Source organism: Cicer arietinum, chromosome 5 (assembly GCF_000331145.2).
Source record: "Cicer arietinum cultivar CDC Frontier isolate Library 1 chromosome 5, Cicar.CDCFrontier_v2.0, whole genome shotgun sequence".
Taxonomy (NCBI): Eukaryota; Viridiplantae; Streptophyta; class Magnoliopsida; order Fabales; family Fabaceae; genus Cicer; species Cicer arietinum.
This window is the reverse complement of record NC_021164.2, coordinates 61643005-61657156: the sequence shown is the minus strand read 5'-3', so window position 1 is coordinate 61657156 and position 14152 is coordinate 61643005. Positions and strand designations below refer to the sequence as shown.

At 29.1% G+C, this 14152-nt stretch overlaps 1 protein-coding gene and 1 pseudogene across 5 annotated transcripts; both read right to left on the bottom strand.

Annotated features, from left to right (window-relative positions):
• Positions 1-5020: 5020 nt before the first annotated feature.
• LOC105852201 (phenylacetaldehyde oxime monooxygenase CYP71AN24-like) lies at positions 5021-6102 on the bottom strand (annotated as a pseudogene).
• A 3468-nt stretch (positions 6103-9570) lies between these two features.
• LOC101504508 (serine/threonine-protein kinase AFC2) lies at positions 9571-13153 on the bottom strand. Of its 5 annotated transcripts, XM_004501798.4 has the most exons (11): positions 12913-13147; positions 12186-12363; positions 11698-11878; positions 11547-11595; positions 11342-11456; positions 11120-11211; positions 10714-10864; positions 10469-10533; positions 10271-10368; positions 10082-10184; positions 9571-9977 (listed from the first exon to the last, which is right to left on the bottom strand). In XM_004501798.4, exons 1-11 carry the CDS (start codon positions 13009-13011, stop codon positions 9831-9833), a joined length of 1278 nt encoding a protein of 425 aa, XP_004501855.1. In that variant the 5' UTR covers positions 13012-13147; the 3' UTR covers positions 9571-9830. The 5 variants fall into 5 exon arrangements, with proteins under 5 accessions (XP_004501855.1, XP_012571768.1, XP_073225222.1 ...); XM_012716314.3 differs by lacking the exon at positions 12186-12363 and having other exon boundaries at positions 12913-13153; XM_073369121.1 differs by lacking the exons at positions 11342-11456; positions 11547-11595 and having other exon boundaries at positions 12913-13152.
• Between the last annotated feature and the right edge of the window lie 999 nt (positions 13154-14152).

Here is a 14152-nt window from a genome sequence, read left to right as displayed (position 1 = left end):
ATTAAAACTCTCACATTCAAAATAATATCTACAATTATACTTATTTCTCAAAATACTCACATTATAATAATATCATCATATTAGAAATTAGTCAAAATTATAAAATAAATAAATATTACACCAACACTTTATATTAATTACTAAATTATAATAAATATATATAAAATCACAATGTCATAAAAAGTATATAAAAATAAAAGAAATCAAACACAATATCAATTTTATCTCAAGATGATATTTATAAAAAAAATAACTAAAAATAGAAAGTAGTTATAAATAATTGAAATATAACTACGTCCATACTTAATATCAGTCAAACGCACACAAAAATATTACATTAATTGGGTACACGTATATACACGTAAAATCGCATAAAGTCTTTTTCTTTAAACTATATATTACACAAAAATACTATTAAAAAAATATATCAAAGAGTAAAATATAATATTTATTATTTATATCGCTCATGTAATCTAATATTTATAAAACTAGTACATCACAGAAATCATGCATATAAGGAAAATTAATCATAAAACTAATCAACATATATTATAAAATAATTTTAACACCAATTTAATTATCTAAATTTCTATTTAATTAATAAAATAATTTATTATAAAATTTGGGGTGTTACAAGGTTTATCATAACCTTTCAATTTCTTGATATGGACAAAAAATCATATCAAGCTCGCATTCATATTGTTATTTATTTTAGGGACATCAAGCTCGCATTCGAGTCTATCAATTCTCATGTATATCATCCTAGATTTTACAGTATGAATAATTTTATAATGCAATCTACTTTAGGGTCGCCAACCATATACTAACATTTTGGTCCGTCAATTCTTATACACACCCATTGAGTTTCACAATATAAATACAAGATTTATATTGCAATAGATTTTAGGGACATGAAATCAAATATCATGTTTGAATCTGTCAATTCGCATGTATCACATTGATATATGAGGTTTATCATATTCTCCCAATTTCTTGATATGGGCAAAAAATCATATTAAGCTAGCATTCATATTGCTATTTATTTTAGGGACATCAAGCTCGCATTCGAGTCTGTCAATTTTCATGTATATCATCCGAGATTTTACAGTATGAATAATTTCATAATGCAATCTACTTTAGGGTCATCTACCATAAACTCACATTTTGGTCCGTCAATTATTATACACATTCATTGAGTTTAATAATATAAATACAAGATTTATATTGCAATAGATTTTAGGACAAGAACTCAAAGATCATGTTTGAATCCGTCAATTCTCATGTATCACATGGGTATATAAGGTTTATCATATCCTCCCAATTCCTTGATGTGGGCAAAAAATCATATCAAGCTCGCATTCATATTGGTACTTAGTTTAGGGACATCATGTTCGCATTCGAGTCTGTCAATTCTCATGTATATCATCCATGATTTTACAGTATGAATAATTCCCTAATGCAATCTACTTTAAGGTCGTCAACTGTAAACTCACATTTTGGTCCGTCAATACTTATACACATCCATTGAGTTTCACAATATAAATACAAGATTTATATTGCAATAGATTTTAGGGACATGAACTCAAAGATCATGTTTGAATCCGTCAATTCTCATGTATCACATTGATATATGATGTTTATCATATTCTCTCAATTTCTTGATATGGGCAAAAAATCATATCAAGCTCGCATTCCAGTCTTTCAATTCTCGTGTATATCATTCGAGATTTTACTTTATGAATAATTTAATAATGCAATCTACTTTAGGGTCGTCAACCATAAACTCACATTTTAGTCCGCCAATTATTATACACATCCATTGAGTTTCACAATATAAATAAAAGATTTATATTGCAATAGATTTTAGGGACATGAACTCAAAGATCATGTTTTAATCCGTCAATTCGCATGTATCAAATTGATATATGTGGTTTATCATATCCTCCCAATTTCTTATTATAGGCAAAAAATCATATCAAGCTCGTATTCCAGTATTTCAATTCTCGTGTATATCATCAGAGATTTTACAATATGAATAATTTCATAGTGCAATCTACTTTAGGGTCGTCAACCATAAACTCACATTTTGGTCCGTCAATTCTTTATATACATCCATTGAATTTCAAAATATAAATACAAGATTTATATTGCAATAGATTTTAGGGACATAAACTCAAATATCATGTTTGAATTCGTCAATTCTCATGTATCACATTGGTATATGAGGTTTATCATATCCTCCTAATTTCTTGATATGGGCAAAAAATTATATCAAGCTCGCATTCATATTGTTATTTAGTCTAGAGACATCAAGCTCGCATTTGAATATGTCAATTCTCATGTATATCATCCGAGATTTTACAGTATGAATAATTTCATAATGCAATCTACTTTAGGGTCGTCAACCATAAACTCACATTTTGATCCATCAATTCTTATACCCATCCGTTGAGTTTCACAATTTAAATACAAGATGTATATTGCAATAGATTTTAGGCACATGAACTCAAAGATCATGTTTGAATCCGTCAATTCTCATGTATCACATTGGTATATGAGGTTTATGAAATCCTTCTAATTTCTTGATATGGGCAAAATATCATATCGAGTTTGCATTCGAGTCTTTCGATTCTCGTGTATATCATCCGAGATTTTACCAGTATGAATAATTTTATAATGCAATCTATTTTAGGGTCGTCAACCATAAACTCACATTTTGGTCCTTCAATTCTTATACACATCCATTTAGTTTCAGATTATAAATACAAGATTTATATTGCAATAGATTTTAAGGACATAAACTCAAAGATCATGTTTGAATCCGTCAATTCTCATGTATCACATTGGTATATGAGGTTTATCATATCCTCTCAAATTCTTGATATGGGCAAAAAATCATATCACGCTCGCATTCATATTGCTATTTAGTTTAGGGACATCAAGCTCGTATTTGAATCTGTCAATTCTCATGTATATCATCCGAGATTTTACACTATGAATAATTTCATAATGCAATCTACTTTAGGGTCGTCAACCATAAACTCACATTTTTGTCTGTCAATTCTTATACATATCCATTGAGTTTCTTAATATAAATACAAGATTTATATTGCAATAGATTTTAGGGACATGAACTCAAAGATCATGTTTGAATCCTTCAATTTTCATGTATCACATTGGTATATGAGGTTTATCATATCCTCCTAATTTCTTGATAAGGGCAAAAAATCATATCAAGTTTGCATTCGAGTCTTTCAATTCTCGTGTATATCATCCGAGATTTTACAGTATGAATAATTTCATAATGCAATCTATTTTTAGGGTCGTCAACCATAAACTCACATTTTGGTCCGTCAATTCTTATACACATCCATTGAGTTTCAGATTATAAATACAAGATTTATATTGCAATAGATTTTAGGGACATGAACTCAAAGATCATGTTCTACTTTAGGGTCGCCAACCATAAACTCACATTTTGGTCCGTCAATTCTTATACACATCCATTGAGTTTCAGATTATAAATACAAGATTTATATTGCAATAGATTTTAGGGACATGAACTCAAAGATCATGTTTGACTCCGTCAATTCTCATGTATCACATATGTATATGAGATTTATCATATCCTCCCAATTTCTTTATATAGGCAAAAAATCATATCAAGCTCGCATTCATATTGCTATTTAGTTTAGGGACATAAAGCTCGCATTCGATTCCGTCAATTCTCATGTATATCATCCGAGGTTTTACCGTATGAATTATTTCATAATGCAATCTATTTTAGGGTCGCCAACCATAAACTCACATTTTGGTTCGTCTATTCTTTTACACATCCATTGAGTTTCACAATAAAAATACAAGATTTATATTGCAACAGATTTTTGGGACATGAACTCAAAGATCATGTTTGAAGCCGTCAATTCTCATGTATCACATTGGTATATGAGGTTTATCATATCCTCTCAATTTCTTGATATGGGCAAAAAAACATATCATTGATTTAAGAATCATGAGTTCGTTACTTCTCATAGTTTTACAATATGGATAAAAATCATATCTTCGAATTTAGAATCATAGGATCCTTACTTTCTCATAGTTTTACTTTCTTATAGTTTTACTTTCTCATAGTTTTACGATATGGGCAAAAAATCATATAATCAGAATTAGAATCATGGTATCCTTAATTTCTCATAATTTTACTATATGGGCAAAAAATCATTTCATCAAAATTAGATTCATGGGATCGTTACTTTCTCATAGTTTTACGGACAAAAATTCAGATCATCGAAATTAGACTCATAGGATTATTACTTTCTCCTAGTTTTATGATACTGGCAGAAAAATTGTAGTGATGGCCTTATAGACCTTCAAACCTTACTTTTATATTAGAAATTGAAACTCATGGCAAAACTTCACTTAGCATCATAATTTCTTAGGCATACCTTCCTAATTTACAATCTGAATTACGAGTTATATATAACTAAGCACCAAAGAAAGTGTTCATATAGCATATCCCCATTTGAGCAAAGAATTAATTAGGTTTTCAAATTCATTGAGACTGAGACGTAGCACAACCAATTTCATATGGTGAAAACATAACTCATTTATATTTTCAATTTTAGACGTTGCTTATGTGCCCAAATAATCAAGATTATAAATTCTTATTCTTAATCTTGTAAAAAAATAACAAGTTTATGTACCAACAAAAAAGCTGTGTCAAAAGATTCAAGCCAAACGAGTTTTTGGACACTGCAATAGAAGAAAGAGATTTAACGAAAACCTGAAGACATCGAAGTCGAATCAAGAAGCCAAAAAAATTCCAGCAGCATTTTTCGATATATTAGGGTTTGAATTCGAAACCTCCGAAATAGGGCTCTGATATGTCGGCGCTTATCGAAGCAAGCAGAGGCGGCAGAAAATTGAAACCTCTGATTGATATCCTGCAATAACAATTCAGTTATTCAAATATCGAATCAAATTTTTAGGGCGCCGATGATCAAGATTCATGGAGATCGAATGTTCAAGAATATAAAGAACAAGAAAATGCTCCAAAATATATTGATATAAAATTTCGTTCAGATGAGTCGATTACAGACAAATTGAATCAAGATTGAGTGGTGAGGGAAAATAAGAGATAAAATTCAGACGAGAAAAAATATAATCGCCAAGGAATAAATTTCCCGTTTTCACACACATCTCTCTCGCTATCTTAAAATCCTAATTTCTAAAACAGAAACAACAATGGTTGCGTGAAATGGTATTGTATTTATTTATAGAGATTTATTAAAAGAAAGATGGACCTTTCAATACCAAAAACGCGCATGTCTTAATAAAACTTGTTTGATAGTGACAAAATTTTAAAAATAATTTAGTATAAATATTTGATATCTATCTATATATAAAAAGATAATTTCAAGATTCATATGAGTGTATTGTAGGTTCAAGATAAAGTGGTAGTTTCTTGTTATTAGTGAGTCCATAAACCTCACTCATGTCAATGTATTGCACATGATCACCAATCTTAGACAGTTTTCAATAATCAAACCAATACAAGAGATTAGCAAGAACATATTTAGTAGAAGAAAGTCCAAATGAAATTCCAAGACAACACCTTCTCCTAGAAATGAACTCTTCTGGCTTGTTCTAAAATTCAGGGTCCCTCTGAATTGTCCATGCATTCACAAACACTCTTGTTTTTTTATGGAATATCAAAACCTTCTATTTTCACATCAGATAAAGTCTCTCTTGGTATCAAAAGAGGAGCAGGTGGATGTAATCTCATAGATTCTTTGACTACACACTTCAAGTAGTTCATTTGATTCACATCATTTTGATCTTTTGTACCTAGGCCTACAACTCTTCTTATTTCTTCTTGGACTTTCTTCATTGCATTTTTATTTTTCATGGGCTCAACAAATGTCCACTCAAGAAGTGTTGAAGTTGTATCACTTGCTCCAGCAAACATGTCCTGAAATTATGAAAATGGAAAGTTTTATGCTTCTATTTCAATTTACAAAAAACTTGATTTATCTTCTTATCCTATGACTATTTATGTAAGGATTGCATCATAAATCATTCTTCTTACTCTGAGGATTACCATTACCATAACTTTATATTAAGAAAGTTTGATACATCAATCTTAATTTTCATTTTTTTTTATATAAAAATAAAAATATGTATACAACATCCCAATCCTATATGTCAATCTTTAGCCTCGTGTGACAGTGTCAGTATCGTATCTAGTACCTATATCAGCGTTCATGTTTCATTGGTGATATCTAGTAAGAAATAAGAAGAATTGCTTTGATGTTATCATCTGTAAGAGTGTCAATCTAACTCAATGAAGGAAAAAAATCTCCCACACTGAAACTTGCTAACTGTTTCATCATTTTCCTTCCAAGCTCTCCAACACTACCATCTGGTGTATCATACTTTTGTCCAAGAACACACCTTGACACTGTTATTTGAGGCTGCAATCAACATCTCATTCAGATTCACACAAGACTTTTCACTTGAACCTGTTTCCTTTAAAGTATCAACCAATTCTACCACTTCTTCTTCTCTTATGAATTGAAAAGATTGAACCCTTTTGAGGCTAAGTAGCTCAACAACACAAAGTTTCCTTCTTTGTCTCCACTCTTCTCCATAAGGTGGCAAAGCAATATCTGTGCATCCTTATCTTCTCTTGTAATTGTAAATTCATTTATAAGTTAGTTTTATTTTTATAATAGTTTAATGAGTTTGTTAAAGGATATTTGAAATTATTTATCCTATATATAATTCATCATTTGTATTCCTTTATATTATTTTGTTCAATTAATAAATGATATCATTAAGAAATATTTTAAGACTATATTTATTTGATAAAATGTAATGGATAGTGGATAAGCGGACTAATATTATATGAACTTATAGTAAATAGTCGATAAACTAATTATATATATAATATACTATTATCTATAAACTTAAGCGTGGATTAATAACATCCTAAATAATACTGTAAACTAATGAGAAAATGCTATGAAAAATCGAAAGACAGCTCTCATATAAAGTTGAGCAGGGATAAATATGAGGAAGCATATGTTAACGAATACATGTTTAGTTTTAATGAACTAAAAAGCGTTTTGGCAGAAACCACCCTGTTGCTAGTGTGAAAATCAGGATGTCATATGATAGTGTGTTTGTTTGTATAGTCCTTCGCAATGCTTATCATTTTCCTATAAATTAACTAGCAAGTAACGGGTAGTGATGCCTCCTTATTTTATATATATCATGTTTAGATTTCAAATAAAAATTTAAATTTTATATATTAATGATAAATAATTATTTTATATTTTTTCATATTTATGTTTTTGTATTTATGAACAAAAAATATTTTTTTGGTGTTTTTGTATGTGCTATTAAAAAATATTGATTTTGTATTTTTTCAATACTCCTATTTTTCAGTGATAAATACTTGTCTTATGTTTTTTTAATTATCCGTGATAAATATTTATCTCATGTTTTTTATATATCAATGATAAATATTTATTTTATAATTTTTTATATTTATCAATGACAAGTATGTCATATATTTTTTATATGCATTAGTTATAAATATGCATTTCTCATTTTTTGTTTATTGATAATAAATATTTATCTCATATTTTTTAATATTTATTAATTAATGATAAATATTTATCTCGTATATTTTAATTTATAAGTGACAAATATTTATGTCATGATTCTTTATATTTATCACCGACAAATATTTATCGTGTCTTTTTTTATGCATCAATTAAAATTATGTATCTCACTTTTTTTTTTTTACTTGCAAAATGATTCTATGGTTTTAATTTTGTCGACTTTGTTAAAACTTTAATGTTAGACGACAATTATATAATTTTGCATTGAAATTATAAACCTCTTTTTATATAATTATATCATGTTTGATTAATGCATTCACAAGTGTTTCTACGTGTAGTTTTATTTTGTAGTTTTGTATTTCAGTTACTTTTTTTTATTTTTGCAAGTTTTTTTTTTCCCACCTTTTTACCAATAATTGTTTTGCATTTTAAGTGTCAATTATTTTCATCTCTTTCTTTGTTAATGATTCCACAATAAAATTAATTAAGACAGTAAAATAATTTTGTTGATATTTACTTTTCTTATATGGATAGGTGACTTGTACTACTTTTCTTATTTTACTTTTCTTAGTCTGATGACCAAACGAAAATGACTCGCTTCAAATTATACCATTATTATTAAGATTAAAAATAAATAAACGCGTGCATAAGTTCAATTACTGTTCGCAATAAATTCAAACAAATAACATCACCAAGGGTATGCGTGCAAAAGACTCCGTCTTTACCATAATATGTTTTATCTTTGACGATTTTACATGCATTAAAAAAATATATATAAAAGAAAAAAGAAATAGTAATTTTATCAATTTATATTTATCGTCTTTAGTGTGTTTTAATTATAATAAATGTAAAATCAAAAATAATAATTTATGAGTGATGTAAATTATATTAATTAAAGGATATACTTCAAATAAAGTAATTAAAATTATATTAAAAAAAAATAACAATTATCTTAAGATAGATATTTTTATCTATTATAATAATTATTTTGGATCAATATTTTGAAGACTTTTGAGATATATATCTATGAAGAAACGACCTCCTACTAAGTTTGTAAATTTTTTCGCTTCGTTTTCTGAGGAAGCAATTTCTTACTTAAAAAAAAAATATTCACATAAATAAATTTAATAATAAAGCATTTTAAAATAAAAAATTAAAATATATATATATATATATTAAAATGTCTATATATATACATATATATATATATATATATATATAAAAGTCAAAAGAATTTCAAAATATCACATTAATATGTTACTTAAAAATAATATTAAAATTTAGACATTGCTTTGTATTTTCTATAGTTTTTAATATAAAAAGTTTATTAAGCTAATATAAATCAAAGTCAGTACTCTTAATAAAAATAGTAATAGATCAATTTAAATTACAAATTATTATATACAATTTAACATATTCAACTTTAATCACAAGAGAAAATTATTGTATAATTAATATATAATTTTTATTAAGCTTTTAATTTGTAAAAATTATTATTTTTTAAAATAATAGATTTTTAAACTATGAATAAATAATTTTAAAAAGATAAATATTAAAAAATAATCAAATTTTAATTTAATAAAAAAAATTAAATTGAATTTTATGAAAAACTTAAAAGTAGCTATTTATCCATAACTAATTTTATAATTAAATTTGATTTATAACTGATTTAAACTAAATAAATAATTTAATAATAAATTTAAAATCATATAATGATTTTAAAATAAATATAATTTAATTTTAAAAAAAGAAAAACAACCATGCACATAGATACTACTATTTTTAAAACTTCCTTCCAATTCCAACTTTAGACAATTAATTAAGATGGAGGCTTAAATCGTTCAGTATTTTAATACTATTTTTTTCTACATATTGAAGTATGGTCGGTCGGTTCTGGTTTTTTGATTTCGGGTCAGATTAGGTGTTTCTGTCCACCCCTTAATTATGGATAATGCCTTAAAAACACTACATTTGTTTTGTACATTACCCGCAGATTACGGGTTTGTAAGAATACATGTTCAATAAATTTTAAAAATAAATAAGTATTGGGTCAAACATGCTTGGAGGGGAAAGTGATGCTGTATAACCATCCTCCCTTATCAACTAAACCCACATATTAATTACAAGCGTTCCTCCTCCACGCACCCATATTTTCACTTTTGACAGATTCAACTTGGACACTAGATCTCTAAAAATGGATAATCATCTCCTAAGGTGATCTCTCATAAAGAATGAATGTCTTAAGGCGTCCCTAGCTGTAAGTCTTTCAAAGGGGTCATATCTAAGTAGACCCTGCAAAAGATGTATAAGATCTCCAGCTGAATGATCGACATGCTGCATTATAAGGTTCTGCAAGTAGAAAAATTGAGTAAGTTAAGCACAACATGATCTATTCAACATCGCCTTTTCAATAACTGAATAGAACTTTTCCATGACCAGATTTGAAAACAAACCTGCAGTCGAGGAAGCTTCATTACAGCTTTAATACTCTCCCTTGAAGTTGCACCTTCTGGCCAGTCCAATCTCCCCCTTCGGACATACTTCTCAGCATGTCGGCTAATCAAAACAAGAAAAGGGAACACTGGTTATTTCAAGATCAATAAAATGAGAATCATAGAAAGCTCCCATGGTAAATTACTTACTCAACTTTCTTCAACATCTGCTGCGGTAATGGACCAAGAACCCTCTCCATCATGGCAAGATGCTCTAAATTTTCGTGAGTCTGAAACAAAGCTTCCCCCTGCAGTAGAAGCATATAAGCTGATTTAAAAAAATACTAAAAGTAAAATGCAACTCGAATACCAACTAATGTTTTCACAAGTATTCAGAGACAAACTTACAGTGCACAACTCGACTAATATACATCCCACACTCCATATATCACATGGATAGCTCCACCCAAGTCCTACAAAACCATTACCAAATCAACTACTCAGCTGAAATCATCAGCACCATGACTCAGGTATAGAACATTAAGCAAAGATCCCCAAAAATAAGACGCATTAAGCATATGAACAAAATTAACTGCATGAACCAGCATTCTTGAACCACAGCTAATATATAATTATATAACGTGGATACATACCAAGGATAACTTCAGGTGCCCGGTAATGACGTGTTGATACAATGTAGTTCTGGTTTTCCCGTTCATAAGTAGTGCTGCCAAAATCGATAACCTTTATGGCACTTGACTTAGGCACTCTCTTGAAAAAGGAGCATGGTAATCTGGATGAGCTCTGTTGAATATCCAATAATGGATGTCAGATATCATATCCAACAATTCAATTGGTAACTTGGTTATTTAAGCTAATATCCCATCATTTAGTTTTTTAGATAAATCTAAAAAAGAGAGTCAAAGAGGCTATAACTAATATATATTTAAAAGATAAATCTTATGCATCAAATCAAAATAAACAATTTCAAATCAGCAATGTCTAAAATAGATAAATCCAAGAGAAAATAAACAGGTTCAGAGACAAAAAAATAAGTACCTTGTAGTCAGGGATTTTAAGATACTCGGATGAAACCAGAAGTATGTTTTCCGGTTTCAGATCAGTGTGGATCATGTGTAAGTCATGCATGACTGCAATTATTTGAAAGGTAAAACACCATTAGAAAACCAACCTTCATTGAGGGAAAGAAACACAGGCACGTCCAAATATGATAAAGTGCTAAAATAGTTCAGGAAACTTGTTCAGGAATAAACTACACACATGCTATACATTCCAATAGTTGTCTTCCAATCTCGCGAACAAGATCAATGGGAAATGAACGATAATTGTTTTTCCGAAGAAAATCGTATAAGCTTGGTCCAAGTTTCTCAAACACCTGTTGCAACCATTTGAATTCACCCACATCTTAACCCCCAAATTAGGTATATTGGGGAAATCAATCCACACAAATCAATCAAATACTTACAATACATATATGATTACGATAGTCAAACCAGTTCCGTATTTGCACACAACTGCAAGGAATAAACCCATTTAACCGATGCAACAGAATCAAAGGTGTTACATTGTGGTAGAATATATATATAGATATATCAATTAAAGCTCAAAGTACTAACCGATTGCCCCCTTTATCATGTTTCCCAAGTTGCTGCAGCATCTCAATTTCAATCATGGCTGCCTCTCGATACTTCTTTATAGCACGAACAACTTTTATGGCAACCATTTCCTTCCTTTCTCTGTCCCAACACTCCAATACCTGTCCAAAAGTTCCTTCGCCCATTTTGCCGTGGATCTTATCTGCAATCATGTAATTGGGGTTTAAGCAATCCAGGAGTAGCAAACAAAAACTCCAAGATCCATTTATGAACATCCAAAGCTCAAAATGGTTCTAAATCTTGAAATGCGTACAATATTATTATTGTTATTAAATAAATGCTTCCTATACCTGAAACAGGATTGCTTAGGATTGTGTACAAGTACTTAAAATTAAGTCTATGAGCGTAATCTTTCAGTTAAATAGCAGACATAATTTTAAACATATATCATTTAGTCAGCCATGACACATATGAATGTAAACTTCTTAATGATGGTAAAGTGTAATTACAGCGAGAAGTTAAATTATCTCCAAGCTCAAACATGTAATGGCCATCTTTGTCGTCATCTCGCCATGGGGGAGAACCATTTCGAGCAACTCCCTTAAATAGAGAACTAGAGATATGTTCTGAAGGAGCATAGCTTGAAATATTCTCAACCTCTTGTGCACAAAATAATCCTACCTGAGCCTACACACAGCCATCCATACATGTACCACTTAAAAAGAGATAAAAGAAACAATATCACATCCCACAATCATGATTTCAAAACCTAATAACTTGTCCCCGTCATTATCATCACTTTTTTAACCATAAAAAAGTAACGCAAAAATACACATACAAACATATAATTTAATTTTCAAATAAAAAACAAACAATTTCATCAGAACAGACAGAAATTATTAAAAGCCTTGTTCAAAATGACATCATATGTAGTACAATATATAGTCACACACACGCACACTTTCAGCACCATGTTTAAAAGTTGCTAAAAAGCCAAATAAACTATTTTTTTAGGGTTGACGGTAAACTAAAAAAGAATCAAAACCTAAAAATTCAATCAAACAAAATAGGGAATTGTTAGATAAAACCTGAAAGCTTTATAACAGACAAAAGGAACAACGATTCCTGAACCAAACATACCGAATATACAAAAAAATCCACCAGATCTACAAAAAGAGACATAAAAAACCTCAAGAAAAAACGAGATCTGAGATTTTAGGATAAAAAAAAGGTTACCTTTGGGACCTCAACGATGTCCCAGCCCAACCGCGCCCTCTTCCTTGGGGGGCGATCCATGTAAGTGCGAGAGAATTCGACGATGCGTTCCATTTCCATGATTGCACACCAAAAATCAAAGGGATTTCGATAGAAAAAGCGGCGAGTTTCAGGTGAAAAGTAACGATAAGGATTCCTATCTCACAAACGAACCCTAATTTTCTAACAATCCTTGAGGCGGTTGTAACGAAATCTTACCGTACACGTGTTCTGGTCGGTCGCTTGATTTGGATATTTTCTTAACTTCAGTGTGCGGTTAAGGATGGTCCATTCTTTAACCATGGTTTACGTGTGCTTCAATCATCGTGATCATAATAAATAAGGATAGATTAATGCTTTGTTTGGATACTTAAAGTAAATAAAGTAGTTAAAGCAAAGAAAATAGACTTAATTACATTTGTAGTTCTTCTATTATTATTTAATATACGAAATTGATATTTCTATTTTAATAATAATAGATTGGTTTTTTATTTATTTTTAAATTAAAAAATAATGATTTAATTTATTTTAATTGACGTTACATACAATTCTATGATATACAACTATCTATATTTATATATTATTAATTAAATTAAAAATATGAAGAAAAAAATTTTGAAGTTGAAATATAAGTTTTCAAAAGTGTTTTATTTATATTTCATGAACGTTAATCATTTTACATCTCCGTAACATATGTTACATTATTTAAAAAATCACATATCATTATTTTTTAGTTAAAAAATTATACGGATATACCAAAATTATTGACTTTTAAAATAGGAAAACCAATTTCGTGAATCAGTAAAAATAGAGAAATTAAAACAGCAATTAAGCCTACATTTGGTGTGTGTTTTATTTGCTCAAATAATAAATAATAAGGCACAATAATTTTTATTGTATCATGTGTTGATGCAAAAACTAGTTGCGTGACTCGACAAACAAGTGAGATAAAGGATTGGATAAACAACTAGAAAACTGTTTTGAAAATCTAAAATTGTACAAGGTAAATGATCAATCATAATGTCTTCATGATAAAACAACTCAGATACAATGTATCGGCTCAGCTTTACTATTGCACCATATAAAGTTGTTATATAATTACATTCTCGAAATATGGCGGTTAATGTCACTAAAAAATATGATATTATGATCGTTCAAAAATCTAAATGATAACATTAATTTCGATAAAGTGACCAAAAAAATGAGGTGAAGGTGAGAAAAG

What these genes read in the sequence shown, in the direction of transcription:
- LOC101504508 (XM_004501798.4), bottom strand. Translation starts at nt 13,011, where the DNA reads ATGGAAATGGAACGCATCGTCGAATTCTCTCGCACTTACATGGATCGC. An exon ending in AGATAATTTAACTTCTCGCT is followed by an intron (nt 11,879 to 12,185) that starts GTAATTACACTT and finishes ACATGATTGCAG; the next exon opens with ATAAGATCCACGGCAAAATG. An exon ending in TTAAAATCCCTGACTACAAG is followed by an intron (nt 10,865 to 11,119) that starts GTACTTATTTTT and finishes GATATTCAACAG; the next exon opens with AGCTCATCCAGATTACCATG.